The sequence below is a fragment of the Bufo bufo genome, chromosome 4 (assembly GCF_905171765.1).
Source record: "Bufo bufo chromosome 4, aBufBuf1.1, whole genome shotgun sequence".
NCBI classification, from domain to species: Eukaryota; Metazoa; Chordata; class Amphibia; order Anura; family Bufonidae; genus Bufo; species Bufo bufo.
The window spans coordinates 365,217,878-365,232,503 of NC_053392.1; the positions used below are offsets into that span (position 1 = coordinate 365,217,878).

General features: G+C 44.5%; 1 protein-coding gene across 4 annotated transcripts; it reads left to right on the forward strand.

Annotated features, from left to right (window-relative positions):
- Positions 1-2,765: 2,765 nt before the first annotated feature.
- Positions 2,766-11,205, forward strand: RNF146 (ring finger protein 146). 4 transcript variants are annotated; one of them, XM_040429111.1, is made up of 3 exons: positions 2,797-2,916; positions 3,966-4,135; positions 9,235-11,205. In XM_040429111.1, the coding sequence occupies exon 3, from the start codon at positions 9,236-9,238 to the stop codon at positions 10,280-10,282; it is 1,047 nt and encodes a 348-aa protein (XP_040285045.1). In that variant the 5' UTR covers positions 2,797-2,916; positions 3,966-4,135; position 9,235; the 3' UTR covers positions 10,283-11,205. The 4 variants fall into 4 exon arrangements, with proteins under 4 accessions (XP_040285044.1, XP_040285045.1, XP_040285046.1 ...); XM_040429113.1 differs by having other exon boundaries at positions 2,879-2,988; XM_040429110.1 differs by lacking the exon at positions 3,966-4,135 and having other exon boundaries at positions 2,766-2,916.
- Positions 11,206-14,626: the final 3,421 nt, after the last annotated feature.

The following is a 14,626-nucleotide window of genomic DNA, read 5'->3' on the forward strand; positions in this document are numbered from 1 at the left end:
TTTTTTTTTTTTTTTTACTTGAAACTTTTAATTTTTGAGGGGGAAAACTTTATTTTTTCACTTCACTTTGTGTCCCACTTTGGGACTTCAACTTTTGGTGTCTGATCCCCTTTACAATGCATTCCAATACTTCTGTATTGGAATGCATTGGCTGTATGAGTAATACAGTGTGTATTACTCATACAGGTTCCTGCCTGTGAGATCCAGGGGGCTGGATCTCACAGGCTCGTCACTGGGAGGCAGCGTTGATGCCTAAGGAAGGCATTGCGCTGTCTTCCATGCCATCGGGTCCTGCTTACAGCCGCACGGGGACCCGATGGCACCTCCGACCGCCGCCACAACCTCCAGTAAAAGCCGCAAACCGTAGGTCTGAATCGCTGACAAAGGTCGCGGGATCCCCCCCGCGCATTGACCCAAGGTGCCTGTTCAATGATTTGAGCAGGCACCTTGTTCAGATCACCGCCGTGGCGGTGATCTGAACTACACAAGACATACAGGTATGCCCTGTGTCCTTAAGTACCAGGACATCAGGGCGTACCTGTACGCCCTATGTCCCTAACAGGTTAAAAAAATGGGTTTCGGAAATTTTCTTAAAAATTTGCTTTCAAATTCTAAGCCTTATACGAACCTAAAAAATAACATTACATTTACAAAATGATGCAAACATGAAAGTGGACATATGGGGAATGTAAGGTAATAACTCTCTTATGATGTATCAATATCTGCCTTAGGCCTCATGCACACGACCGTTGTTCTGGTCTGCACACGAGCCGCAGTTTTTGCGGCTCGGGTGCGGACCCATTAATTTCAATGGGGCCACAAAAGATGCTGTCGGCATCCGTTGCTCCGTTAGGTAGCCCCGTTTTGCGGACAAGAATAGTTATTTCTACAATGGGCCGCCTGTTCCGTTCCGCAAATTGCGGAAGGCACACGGGCGACTTCCGTGTTTTGTGAATCCGCAATTTGTGGACCGGAAAAAACTGAACGTCCTGTGCATGAGGCCTTAAAAGCAGAGAAATAAAAATTTTGAAAATGGCGAATTTTTCTAAATTTTCTGCAAATTTTTTTTTTTTTTTATAAATAAATGTGAATTATTTTGACTCAGATTTTTCACTATCATGAAGTACAATGTATGGCGAGAAAACAATCAGAATGGTTTGGATAAGTAAAAGCATTCCGAAGTGATCACCACATAAAGTGACACGTCAAGTTTCCAAAAATCGGCCTGGTCCTTAAGATGAAAAATGGCAAGGTACTTAAGGTGTTAATAAATAGAGCGATTATTTTAGTACATGTGAAATATTTTTATTTTGTATTGGAGTAAATAAGTGGCATAGCATACATATTGCATCCTCTAAGTTTTTATCACAGTCTTTTTTTTTTTATGCGTTTCAATATTTTTACAGCTGTTTATAACTGATTTCTTAGGGTACTTTCACACTAGCGTTTTTTCTTTTCCGGTATTGACTTCCGTCACAGGAGCTCAATACCGGAAAAAAACTGATCAGTTTTATCCTAATGCATTCTGAATGGAGAGCAATCCGTTCAAGATGCATCAGTTCAGTCAGTCTTACGTTTTTTGGACGGAGAAAATACCGCAGCATGTTGCAGTTTTCTCTCCGGCCAAAAATCCTGAACATTTGCCGGAATGCCGGATCCGGCATTAATTTCCATTGAAATGCAAAATGGATCCGGCTTTCCGGATGACACCGGAGAGACAGATCCGGTATTTAAATACATTTGTCAGATGGATCCGCATCCGTCTGACAAATGCCATCAGTTTGCGTCCGGATTGCCGGATCTGGCAGGCAGTTCGAGCGACAGAACTGCCTGTCTGAATCCTCTGCCGCAAGTGTGAAAGTACCCTTAGGGCTCGTCCACACGACCGTGCCATTTTTTTGTGGTCCGCAAAACACGGATGGCGCCTGTGTGCCTTCCGCAATTTGCAGAACGGAATAGGAGGCCTATTATAGAAATGCCTATTCTTGTCCGCAAAACGGACAAGAATAGGACAGGACTCATAATTTTGGGGGGCCATGGAACAGAGCATCTTTTGTGGACCCAGTGAAATGAATGGTTCCGTATAGGGCCCCTATGCGGAAAGCAGAAAACGGTCCGTATACGGAAAGCAAAATACGTTTGTGTGAACGAGCCCTTAGGCCGGTGTCTAGGCTGCATGGAAGTCTATGGGAATTATTATTATTTTTATTTTTTTTTCCTCAGGGTCTGGCATTTTTCCCTCATTTTCTGGCTTTCTTGTCCCATAAACATACATTTTTTGGCACTGCTTGTAAAAAAAAAAAAAAAATACATCAAGTGGGCGGTGTTTTTAGAAGTTTTTGTAGCAACATATGGAAATAACATTACAGGGAGGGGCACTTACATATAGAAAATATACATGTGCTCAAATACACTTTTTGGTCAAAAATGCTACAAAAAAGCTGTGATAAAACTATTAAAAATGATAGCACACGAGACCACCGCGGAGCCCCAGCCCAAAGCAAAGCAGAAACGTGAGAAAAATAAGAAACGGCGCGCAACTTGACATTTGTGTTTTGCAGGGGGAAAAAAAACAACAAAGTGAGCCGCAAGGGTTAATGCGCCATTCGTGTGTCGTCACGTCACCCCATATAATAGGCCGTCTGCCTAGTAACCCGCATCCGCAGCCGCTCACAGCACTGCCTGCTTCCGCCTGCTGCGACGGTAACACGGCAACCTATCCCGGCCATTGTGTTACAGCCTCCGTTGCTATTGGCTGAATCACCCCCCCCTGACGCAGCTGATTGGCTGGCAGCGGCTGCTGGGCGGTGACCGGAAATGATGTCAACAGACTAGTTCAGCTCTCTGCTTCCGGGACGCTGATCCGTCATAACGATTCACAACGGCTAGTACCGGGTCACACGGTACACCGGGAAGGTACGTGACGTCATCCGCGGACGTGTTGTCGTCATGTGAGCGGGAGTGTGGAGCTGTCTTTACGTCATTGTGGTATGCAGAGCAAGGACTGCCCTGGCCCGTCCTCTTCCATCTTGTATCCATAGGGCTTAGTGGATGTGGGTGACAGCAGTATGGTTTATGTGCCCTCCGCTCCCTGAGGATTTCCTGCTGGTTCGTGACCAGGCGCACATTACAGGAGCAGACAAGCAATGATTCTGTATGGGGGATGAATGATAGCAGTGGTGATCGCTCATCCCCACACAGTGGAGGTGATCGCTGCATGTAAATGCAGGCAGTTATTGGGAGGGAACAGCCCCTTCCTGATAATTGCCTGCTCAGTGTGTGGATGCATGATGCATCGTTTGGACTGGCCCGATTGCACAGTCGACATGGGAGGAATGATCGCAGTTCCTCCCCGTTCAGCAGCGCACCCCTGACTACACAGGGAGATGTGCTGCCGATAATTGGCATCTTTCATCCTGACGAAAGATGCCCATCAGCGACAAATGAGCGTTTTTTTGCCCGTTCATGGCCAATTATCAGGAATGAGCGTTTCTACGATCCCTTGTTCCCAGTAAATAGCCGGAAAACCGTGCAGTCTAATAAGACCCTTAGGTCGGGTTCACGTCACCATTTAGTTTTCCTTTCTTCTGATCCGAACAGAAAACGAAAAAAAATAACGGATCCTTTTTTTTTTAAGCATCAGTTGTACTCATTTTACATCCGTTTTTGTCAGTTCTGTTGTTTTAGACAGGAGAACAATTCCTGCAGACCTGATGGACTGACGAAACGGATGCAAAGTAAGCACAACTGATGCTCAAAATAAGGGATCCCTGCTTTTATGATGGATCATAAGAAAGGAAAGCGCACCTGTGATGTGAGCCTAAGGGATCGGTCATCAGGAGATAGCTGACAACAAGCTGCCTCCGCTGATGTTAAAGTGGTTGTCTGGCTACTCAAAACATGTTTTTTTTATTACAATGGTGTAAATAATAATCGCCCATGCTCACCTAACCATTCTTTTGCAGTGAACTTTCCAACATTTCCCAGTCCCCTGCCCGTGTCTGCTCCCTGTATCATGATTCTCCATACATGGCCGCTCAGCCAACTTCTGCCCACAGAAAAACCCCACCTCAGCCAGTGATTGGCTGAGCAGCCACTTCCTGTGTGTCGAGAGGGCCCAGGAAGTGGCAGCTGGGTAAGTGCAGTATGGCTCATTTTATTATTTTACACCCTTCTGTGCCTTTTAACTCCTTCAGGACTGGAACGGTTTTAATATTTTTTTTTTCTTCTCCGACTTGCAAGAGCCATAACATTTTTACTTTTCATTTTTTTTTTCATAGCAGGACGAGGGCTTGTTGTGTTTTTGTTATTTATTTATTTTGTGGGACAACTATCTTGTAATGGCACCATTTACCATATCTTTTATTTGAAAAAAAAAATGGGGGGGATATTTCTTTGTGGGGTTAAAGAGGTTATTCAAGACTAAGAAATGTACCGCATATTCCAAGCTCCTCACACTGATTATACTTACCTGGGTCCCCACAGCATTGCTGGTCCCCGCAACGCCGCTGTTGCCTCTCCCCGTGCGCGGATGAAAACATCTGGTGTCGGGGGGTGAAACAGCCAATGGCAGGCGGTGACTGGAATGAGCCTCCCTAGCGTCAAGGAGGCTCGTCCCCGTCAACGCCTGCCATTGGCTGCTCCCTCTGGCACCAGATGTTTTCAGCCGCGCATGGGGAGAAGCAGCGGCACGGGGAGCCAGGTAAGTATAATCAGTGTGAGGGGTTCGGACATATGCGGTACATTTTTTAGTCTTGGATAACCCCTTTAAAGAGGACCTTTCACTAGTTTAAAAACTAACTATATCAGTGGGCAGAGTGGCGCCCAGGGGTCCCCCTGCACTTACTAGTATGTCTGGGCGCCGCTCCGTTCGCCCGGTATAGGCTGGGAGTCCCAGGCTATGAGCTGTGCGCTACGATTGGCCAGCGCTGCAGCAAGGGACAACCCTAATACAAAAACTCCGCCCCGTACAACAGAGGGAGCACAGACACCGGAGCGGCACCCAGACATACTAGTAAGTGCAGGGGGACCCCTGGGCGCCGCTCTGCCCACTGATATAGTTAGTTTTTAAACTAGTGAAAGGTCCTCTTTTTAAATTGAAAAAATGCAAATCCAGGCACGATATGGGGGGGGGGTTGTCATGAGAAAACCACTTTAATATTACAGATGCCTGCAGGAATACCAGTTCTATTACACACATTTATAGTACCTGGCAATGCCATTGACTTGGCTGACAGCAGTAATTCCATCACGCCTCATCTAATCAGTTTTTGTTTCTAATCCTAAATTTAGGTTTAGATGTACGTGAACTAGTATTTTTTTTCTATCTTCTGTGTATTGCTTCAGCTTGTGTAGAGGTCCATATTACGACATGCACCGCCATACTGCTCATTGCGGAGAATAACATAGGACAATTATTGTCCCATGTAAATATGTGCTGATCAGTCAGCAAATGATTGGATCTTGTATGTACACATTAAAGGCTATGGACATCTTTGGGGTCATTTTTTTTTAATTATTATTCCATTGTACTCATTTTGCGCTAAACATTTAAAAAAAATAATAATTCAAGCGGTCTGTTTACAAAAAAAACAAACCATTCCGCCCCTCTCTCTGTACAGGGTGCATTTCCCTGTTAGCAGGCTCAGTGTCCACACGGTGTGCCATCAAGGAAAGTAAGCTGACGGCTCACGTGAAGCTTTTCTCTGTCCTCCTGCCAGCTTAGAAACACTCATTGTAGCTCAATGTTTATCTTGCTGATAAATATATGGTTTAGGGGCCCTTTAGACGGCGGATTATCGCTGTTATACGAATGTTCGTTAGCGCTAATCTGCCTGTGTCATGGTGCCGCCAATGACCAGATGAACGAGCAAACCGCCGGCAGTACTCACCTGCCAGCAAACAATGATTCTGTATGGGGATGAGCGATGGCATTAGTAATCATTCCTCCCCATACTGTGGAGGAGATCGCTGCATGTAAATCACTTGCTACATCGGGAGATATAGAGGCCTTTAAATAAGCGTTTGTGAGCTGCTTATTATTGTTCTATACCATTGGACATGTGATAGTTTATGTAAGCCCTGACCTGATTCTGAGGTAGAAGTGTGGCACCTAACATAATACATAATACCACAATAAAGAAAAAGAGTGCTAAACACACCGGTATGAGAAAATACAAATCAATTTTATTCAATATCCGTAAAAGACATACATGATACATATTATAAGACAATAAATGAGCAGGGACAACCACAATCCTGCATCACACTGCTACCTGCCCCATCCATTGGACGGACGTAAATGGATCTCCATATATGTGATATATAAATAATCAATTATCCCAAAGGATATAGTACCAGATAATACATGTCAGAAATGGGAATCTTCCTCCACATTTGTGAGACTGTAATTTGAGTTAATGGATGTGCCAGCCTACACCTCTCCCTTCCATCTGCTGTCTGTATTCCCATTTGTTAATAGCCCCCTACTGCTTGAGTCTTCTGAACGGAAGGACCCAGTTACCAGAAATTATCTGAAAAACAACCGTTGTCCTCGTATGATTGTGTGGTAAAAATCATTTCATTCCTACATGAATCCTAAAAATAAATAATTTTTAATGTCCGACTTCACCCTCCTGGGTTTCCTTGTTTGATCCTGGACTAATTTCACAACATGTCTACTGTCCTCTACTAGGCCACAGCAGAAGCCTGTGCTGGTCATGATAACCTTGGCAGGCAGCATAAGAATACAGCGTCTGATAACTACAGGTTTTGTGGATGTTAAAGAGGTCATCCCATGAGAAATGTAATTAATGGACAACTAAAGAGAGAACTCTGCCCATTCAGCTTTCATCAGCTCTGCTCATATTCTTCCACCTGTGGAGTACAGATCCCATATACTTTCTATGGATCCATACCCCACAGATCCCATATACTTTCTATGGATCCATACCCCACAGATCCCATATACTTTCTGTGGATCCATACCCCACAGATCCCATATACTTTCTGTGGATCCCATACTCCACATGCTGGAAAAGCCGAGCAGAGCAGATGAAAGGTAAAGTGGCAAAACTCTAAGCAGCGCTTCTGCTTTTTCATGGCTTAGGTACCCTTTAATGAATGCAAATAACATGTTAAAGGGGTTATCCAACTTATTACTTTTTTTTTTTTTTTAAACGGACCCCTTCAGAGTGGCTGAACCTGTGGTGGGGTTCATACTTACCTGGTCGTTGCTAATGGATTCTGGCTTTACAGCAGCCTGTTTACAGGCATCATATCACCACTGCAGCCAATCACTGGCCTATGGGGTGACCTGTCACCCATGCGGTATGTCACTGGGGCACGGCCAGTGATTGGCTGCAGTGGACACATGACCCGTCAACAGGATGTTGATAACCCGGGACCTGTGGAGGCAGGTATGGAGCCGGAATCCAGCAGCAGAGACCAGGTAAATATGAACCCCACTAGGCATATTTTAAGTCTTTATTTTAAGAGTACGGCGGCAGGCAGGGAGTTATAAAGCATACTGTCTGTGAAGGTTCCCATTTATCCAGGTCATGGTATATCTGTAAAGAATAAATCAAGGCAACTGGACTTACTGTAGATTTCTTGAAAACGTTTCACTCGTTCTTCCAACGAGGTTTCTCAATTCTGAGTGACTGTACAAGAATTCTCTGGGAATAAATATGTAACTCAATCAACATCTGGTAATTATACCCAGAATGGGGTCAGAGGTCATTATACCCAGCAAGGGGTCAAAGGTGTTGATTCTATTTTCCTAATTGGAGTCAGTAGGTGATAATGACCTCCCAGAAAAAGGTGTCAAGACAGCATTGTCAAGACAGAATTCTCTGGGAATAAATATGTAACTGAATCAACATCTGGTAATTATACCCAGAATGGGGTCAGAGGTCATTATACCCAGCAAGGGGTCAAAGGTGTTGATTCTATTTTCCTAATTGGAGTCAGTAGGTGATAATGACCTCCCAGAAAAAGGTGTCAAGACAGCATTGTATGTGGCAGACAATAGATGTCTAACCCCCGCCCCCCCCCCCGCCTCTATTCAAGCTTGGCTTCTCCATTTTTACGTAGATGGCCTCCTTCACACCTCGTTTGTACGAATCGGCCTCCTTATCCAAAACACGTACTTGACTGTCTTCAAAGGTGTGACCTGTTTCTTTTAGATGTAAGTACACGGTTGAATCTTGACCAGAGGTTTTGGCTCTTCTATGCTGAGCCATACGTTGATGTAGTTGTTGTTTTGTTTCGCCGATATTACAGTTCTGAGCATTCCTCATTGCACTGGACTGCGTACACAATGTTGTCCATCTTGTGTTTAGTCTATTGTCTGCCACATACAATGCTGTCTTGACACCTTTTTCTGGGAGGTCATTATCACCTACTGACTCCAATTAGGATAATGGAATCAACACCTTTGACCCCTTGCTGGGTATAATAATGACCTCTGACCCCATGCTGGGTATAATTACCAGATGTTGATTCAGTTACATATTTATTCCCAGAGAATTCTTGTACAGTCACTCATAATTGAGAAAGCTCGTTGGAAGAACGAGTGAAACGTTTTCAAGAAATCTACAGTAAGTCCAGTTGCCTTGATTTATTCTTTACAGATATAAAGCATACTGTTATGTACTGCTGACATTAGCACATTGTATTAAATTAACTTGTCATTGTTGGCTTTGTTTACATTGGTGGCGCGTCCTCTTCACCACTAATAGCTGTGTCTATCTAGTGAGTCAAGCTGTGGTGGACACACATGCGTTATTCGTCTTGGTCTGCCATTCAAGATTCGAGGCTTCACATTAATCCAGCCTGGTGATGCTTCTTCTCTACTTGTCAGGAGGAGAGTGCAACTGCACATTTTCTGCTTCCTCCAGCCTAAGATTAATGTGCAGCCCTAAGCAAAATGAGATGAATGGAGCTTGCTTGTCCACCACAGCTTGATTCAGAAGGTGGATGCAGCTTTGGGTGGTGCAAACTAGGGGGTACCACCAATGTAAGTTGTCTCAACAAAGACCAAATATTTTCAATACATTACAGTTGATAAATTATTTTAATATGCTCTTTGCATGTATTAATGTTGGTTATGGGTAACCCCTTCAATAGGTGTTGCCTAAAGCTCATTTTTATGCCCGAGTTACACTGTTAATTGTTATAAGCCAGTAGAAGACCTGTAAACATGAGATTTCTTTTTTACTTTTCCCATACTAGGATGGCTGGATGTGGTGAAATTACCCACACTACAAACATGTTGCCCTCAAATAAGAAGCTTGGAGAAGCTTGCTCCAACGGCGCTCCAAGCCTTGCAGTCCCTGAATGTGCTATATGCCTACAAACCTGTGTACACCCAGTCAGTCTTCCTTGCAAGCACATCTTCTGTTACCTGTGTGTGAAAGGAGCTTCGTGGCTTGGAAGGCGATGTGCACTTTGTAGACAAGAGATCCCTGAGGACTTCCTAGAGAAACCAACTCTACTTTCTCCTGAAGAACTAAAGTCTGCCAGCAGAGGGAATGGGGAGTATGCCTGGTACTACGAAGGAAGAAATGGTTGGTGGCAATATGACGAGAGGACGAGCAGAGAGCTTGAAGATGCCTTCACAAAGGGCAAAAAGAGCACTGAGATGCTTATCGCTGGCTTTCTTTACGTAGCTGACCTAGAGAACATGGTCCAGTACAGACGAAATGAGCATGGACGACGCAGGAAGATGAAACGGGATATCGTAGATATACCGAAAAAAGGTGTGGCTGGCTTAAGACTAGACTGTGATGCAGCTAACGTAAGTCCTGCAAGGGAAAGCTCAGCAGATGGTGCCGACAACATCGCAACGCTTGGAGCTTCATCGGCCCAAACTATTGCCGTTTTACCTGCCAGACCTCACATAGTCCTTGGTAGCCAGACTGCAAATCCCCCACTTCCACATAGTGATGGGAGCACTTCCCTTGATAATGTATTCTCCCAGCTTCAGATTGGAGACCTTGCTGCAGATAGAAATAATATTGGGGAAGGTGAGGAAGGACTGCTGCAGCCTGCAAGTAGAGTGCCACCCGCTGATGCCATTGTCAGTGACCCTGAATCAGATGACGGCAGCAGCCAGGAGATTCTTTCAGTGCAACAGAATGTATTTCTTCAGCAGAGACACACAGTAATAGGGGCTGCCCAGCCACCACCAGATCGCCCCGTTGCAGCAGCAAACGGTTTGCAGAGTACCGTTGTACGGTCTAGAAGACCCGATGGACAGTGCACGGTGACCGAAGTCTAAAAGAGAGTGTTCTGTGCTTCTGATGAGCCATGTGAGATGTCACTGCATAGAGAATACTGACCCGTAACATGACATTTTTCTTGAGTGATTTCAGTTTTAAGCTGGAAGGGCTATTTATAAGTAGATACCTGATGGGTTGGCAATGTGAGTGCCTGCAACTTTTACATTGTATTTTGATAGGGAGCTAAACCAGAAGGTATGGATCACTTAAATAAGTGAGTTGAAGTATCCCTTCTTGTGTATTGCTCCCTCAGAAATACAGCGCAAGATATTGGTGGAGGGGAGTTGAACTAGGGAAAGATGGGAATAAAGTGGAGGTGTTAAAGCATACTACTTATCTATGTAATCGCCATCTAAAACAATGACGTGTTTTCTCTTCTTCCATAGTTGACAAGTCTTCTATTTAATGTGTGTTCCAGAGAAATGTCATTAGGCCTGGTATACATGTGGCAATTATTGCCTAGATCCAGACGAGAATGCTGGGACATCATATGCAGCATAACTGACTATAACCATTTTTAGAGCTTGGGTCCAGCGAGAACAATGGTGACTCCCTCTTTGCACCAAATGCCTAATTTGCATATTGAGAAAAAGTATCGTAGATCAAGAACAGATCCTCAGATCAAAAAATAAAAACAAAATCAGGTGAACTACCGCCACGAGAGCGAGCTTGCTGGTGGCAGATTCCCTTTCATTGTAGATTTAAACGCATGCATTTTTATGCAGTTTTTGGAGTGTAAGCATCCATAAGGAAGCAGATTTGTAAAGGGGAAGACTTATCCTCTCGTTGTGGGATTACAGCCTAAGGACCCCTACACACACAAATCTGGTCTGGCGTTTTTTTTGCTTCCCAAAAACAATCATCTTGCCGTTTTCCCATACTGCATGTGTTTTTTATGGAGATTTTTCTTGCTGTTTTAAAAAAAAAATTTTGCCAGAGACACAAAAGAGGGCACCAATTACTTAAAAATGGCCACTAGCGAAAAATACTTCTGTTCCCCGCATTTTTTATATTTCCCATAGACTTTCAGCTAATATCTGGAGCTGGAGTTTTTAGCTGCAAAAAAAGTCAATTGAAACCCCCCAAAGTGCTGAAAAAAATGCCACAAAATACCTATGTGTTTTTTCAGCCTAATGCATGGGCATTGGCCATGTGAACCGTTTGACTTGAATGGGTCCGCGATCCACAAGAGATGGGGCATGTCCGGCACGGATCAGAAGCCCAAGGAAACGCTCAGAAGCGCTTCTGTGGGCTTGTGGTTCTGTGCTTCCGCACAGCAAAAGATAGGACATGTCCGGCACGGATCAGAAGCCCAAGGAAACGCTCAGAAGCGCTTCTGTGGGCTTGTGGGTCCGTGCTTCTGCACAGCAAAAGATAGGAATCGCAGATCCATTCAAGTCAGTGGGTCCGCACCGCAATAAGGGAATCGCATGGCGGTCCGCAACGCTGGCACGTGGATGAACCATAAAGGGGTTAGTCCTGGAGCAGGAAAAAAGTATCTACTGTCTTCCAGAAACTGTGCCATTGGTGTCCCTTTGCTCTGTCTGGTATTGCAGCTCATCTGAATTATAGTGAATATCACTGGACAAGGGTGGCACAGTTTCTGGACAGAGTAGATTTTTCTCATTTAGATACCTTTAATCTCCTCATGTAAGCCTGGCCTTGGTGATCATTTCACAGTCATTTGTATGTTCCATGTTCCTATCTGTATGCTTGTTTTTAATGAGGGAGGGAGGGAGGGAGGGAAGGTTTAGTTTACCAGGTGGAGGGCTATTGAATCTCACAGAGGCGCATTCGTTCTTTCCACTGAAGGACTGCAGTCCTATTCGCAAAAGGAAATAATATGGGTGTGGACAAGACTGAATTTGGCAGTTTAATGCGACATTGTATCTGATTGTCAATGGTGTCGCAGAGCTACTCATCACAATCGCAGGAAGACCAGCATATTTAGTCCCAAGTCACATGCAAATTGACTGTTTCTTTCTGGCCAAATCACAGCTGTAAACTAGTTGCGTGACAGCAGGTTGCAGACAAGTCGAACAAATATTTCTGGTCACCTGGGTTTTCTAAGATTTACCGTCACTCGACCTGTCACCATGTATCCCTAGTCTAAAGAGGCAATTAAAGGGGTTGTCCACTTTTTACTATTGATGACCTATCCTCAGGATAAATCATTAATATCGGATCGGCGCCACACCCGCCGATCAGCTGTTTGAAGAGAAGGCCGTGCCCGTACGAGTGCTGCCTTCTCTGCTTTGTTTACCTTCTAGCCACAGCAATTTTAGCGGTGCGCAGGTGTAATTACAAGTATGGTGTCCCCATTCACTGCTACGGGACAGCTCCTTTCTATTCACTTGAACAGACAGAGGTGTCACATAGAAGTGAATGGGGACACTGTAGTTGTAATCACACGTGCTCCCCACTGCAATTGCTGCGGCTAGCAGGTAAGGGTACTTTCACACTAGCGTTTGAATCCGGCAACCAGGATACAAACGGACAACCTTTTTTTCCGGATCCATTAGACTTATCCGGTGAAATACCAGATTCGTCTCCTCCGTAAAACAACGGATTCAGTATTCAAATTTTTTTTAAAAATCAAAGCGAGCCCGCTCCTCCTATAACCCGGCGCATGCGCAGACCAGAAAACAGGATTTTCCGCAAACACTTTGTACCGGATCCGGCATTAATACATCTCTATGAAAATTAATGCTGGATCCGGCAAGTGCGGTATTGTTCCGGTATTTTGGCTGGAAAAAATACCGCAGCAAGCTGCGTTATTTTGTCCAGTCGGATACCGTACTTTCCATTCAGTATGCATTAGGACAAAACGAATGCATTTTTTTTTCCGGTATTGAGACCCTTTACCGGATTTCAATACCGGAAAAGTATAACGCTAGTGTGAAAGTACCCTAAAGAGAGCAGAAACGGTAACTCTTATATGAGCGCTGCCTTCAGCAGGGGTGCCAGGAGTCAGACCCCCGCCAATGTGATATTGATGACCTATCCTGGGGACAGGTCATCAATAGTAAAAAGTGGACAACCCCATTTAAATTTCCTGAAACAAGCCGCAATTGACGATGCAGCAATTCAATTGATGCTCATTTATGGTCTGTAATGGTCCGGCCTCACGTCAGATGTCCTCAGGTAGATTTGGAAGCCAAAATCAGGAGGGGATCATAAAAGGAGAGAAAGGATAAGATGAGCTTTTTTGAAGTCACTCCTAGCTTTGGCTCCAAAACTGCATGCAGAAACCGTGTGGCCGTACCCTTAAAAGTGCCTTCACGTGTGTCGGGTTTGTTGCTGAAATTTCAGTGATTGAAAAATCCGTTCAATGGAGCTGATTTCAATTACAGAAATTTCCTCACCCCTAGGCTGGACAATAACTGGAAGCAAACGATTGTACGCCTGTGTGTTTCCATCATAAAGGACAGCACATCCCCCGTTTAACTGAGCGGCCATGCTGCCATCAAGTCCTAATTTTCATAAAGATGCGATCAGTGCCAAGTGAATGAGTTATCGGTCCATTTGCTTGACATCTTTACATTGGACGGTTTTGGGGAGCGTTAATTTCAGGTGTAAAAGGTCCGTAAACCAACCTTTATTACTGCAACTTCATTTCTGTGTGTGGGACAGATTGCTGCAGAGCAGCTTTTACCACGGCCCTGTAGTAAGACTATACAATTGTGCCGGCCTTGCAGGGTAGACACACGCTGGCATTTTCTACGACTTGTCTAACCCTGGTTTCTGCCCACCCTTATTCCCTGTGATGAGTTGACAATGGACAGCCTTTTCTCAGCACCAATCCTATTCTTCAGGCCTCTTTAGCAGCCATCCTGTCTTCTCCATGTATTTCATGGGTGTGTTTGGTTTGTAATGCTCTGGTTCCCTCTCAACAAGCTTACATGTTCCTCCTTGAAGCCATCACTTGGCTCCAACAAGCCGCCCTACCATGAATTTGCTAAGGCACCATGCTGATGTACACCATCTCCCTACTACCATTGTAGGCTGCTCACGTTGCCTCGTGAAGCTTGCATGATCCCAGCAAAGCCTCAGTATACTTCAGTACCTTTGAAAGAATGCGAGGAACCAAATCTGAATGCCCGGAAGTCCGAGTACAAGTGTATTTAATGATGATGTAGTCGTAAGTTTGAAGTAATGTGGATTTCATTGTTAGAACAACCTTCCAGCCGCATATGTATAAAGAGCTAATATTGTTTAGGAGACAATTTTTACACCACGCTTTCTCTTTTCGACTTTACTGTCCAGTATGTATTTAGAATTTTACCCCCTCTCAATTCGTCTTGTTTTGTTACAAGATTTGTAATTTAATAAAGATTACATTT

Coding starts and splice junctions, on each gene's coding strand:
- RNF146 (XM_040429110.1), top strand. CDS start 9,236: ATGGCTGGATGTGGTGAAATTACCCACACTACAAACATGTTGCCCTCA.